Source organism: Seriola lalandi, unplaced genomic scaffold (genome assembly GCF_002814215.2).
Source record: "Seriola lalandi dorsalis isolate HSWRI2012SDOR001 ecotype SW California unplaced genomic scaffold, Sedor1 jcf7180002052111, whole genome shotgun sequence".
Classification (NCBI taxonomy): Eukaryota; Metazoa; Chordata; class Actinopteri; order Carangiformes; family Carangidae; genus Seriola; species Seriola lalandi.
The window spans coordinates 169950-170830 of NW_019522664.1; the positions used below are offsets into that span (position 1 = coordinate 169950).

An 881-nucleotide genomic window follows, 5' to 3' on the forward strand; every position below is an offset into this window, starting at 1 on the left:
GAAAACGTTAAGAGGACACTGGAACAATCTGGTTGTACTTCTTTAAGTTTCTTCTTCTAGTTTTGTGCACGTTCACCTGGGGATGTTTCATAACCAAAAGATGATAACACTGTCTGTGCCACTACCATCGAGAACACTTTCAGACTTTAAACTGTGCGTTATGGATCCCGTCATCTCTTCATGAGCAGGAGCAGACCTCAAATGTCCACAGTGATATTTGCAGTGAAAACACAGACGGTGTGAAACAGACTGTGGAGTGTAAGAGCTGGTGTTGAGCCTCTGAATACTAAAATTCACTGGGGTGCAGGAAAAAATATGCAGCCTGCTCCAGACACGTTCCCTGCAGGGAGTGATTACATAAAACACTCGCAGAGACACACACACACTCTCACACACACACTGTGCTCTGGAGGCAGGTGACATCTGTCCTGCTCATACCTACTGCTCAGATCTGCTTTTATTTTATTTTATGCATTTGTGTGTGTGTGTGTGTGTGTGTGTGTGTGTGTGTGTGTGTGTGTGTGTGTTCAGACCCCATAGACATCGTGAAGGACTACATCGCTCCTCACGAGTACCTGGTGGAAGAAGACCCGAAGCTGTATCAGTCCGTCAAGACCAAACGGGGTCCGCTGTCGGAGGACTGGATCGAGGAGATCAACCAGGACCCGGGTCAGAACCCCGTCATGTGCGCCTACAAGCTCTGCAAGGTGGAGTTCAGATACTGGGGCATGCAGTCCAAGATCGAGCGCTTCATACACGACGTGGGTAGGTATGACTGGTTTTCCTGGGGCGCAGGTAAAGCAGATAAATAAATAAATAAATAAATAAATAAAATAAAGTGTGCGAGAGGCAGGAGCGCAGAGAAGAGTCTGGTTCCCTGA

The 881-nt window shown here is 47.3% G+C and overlaps 1 protein-coding gene across 1 annotated transcript in view; it reads left to right on the top strand.

Moving 5' to 3' along the window:
• The window catches only part of pitpnm2 (phosphatidylinositol transfer protein, membrane-associated 2), a 45239-nt gene that overhangs the window by 28107 nt on the left and 16251 nt on the right, over window positions 1-881 (top strand). Inside the window, exons 5-6 of the mRNA XM_087172158.1 lie at window positions 224-258; window positions 532-765. Of these exons, the coding sequence (XP_087028284.1) occupies window positions 224-258; window positions 532-765 (269 nt within the window). The remainder of the gene's footprint in view (window positions 1-223; window positions 259-531; window positions 766-881) is intronic.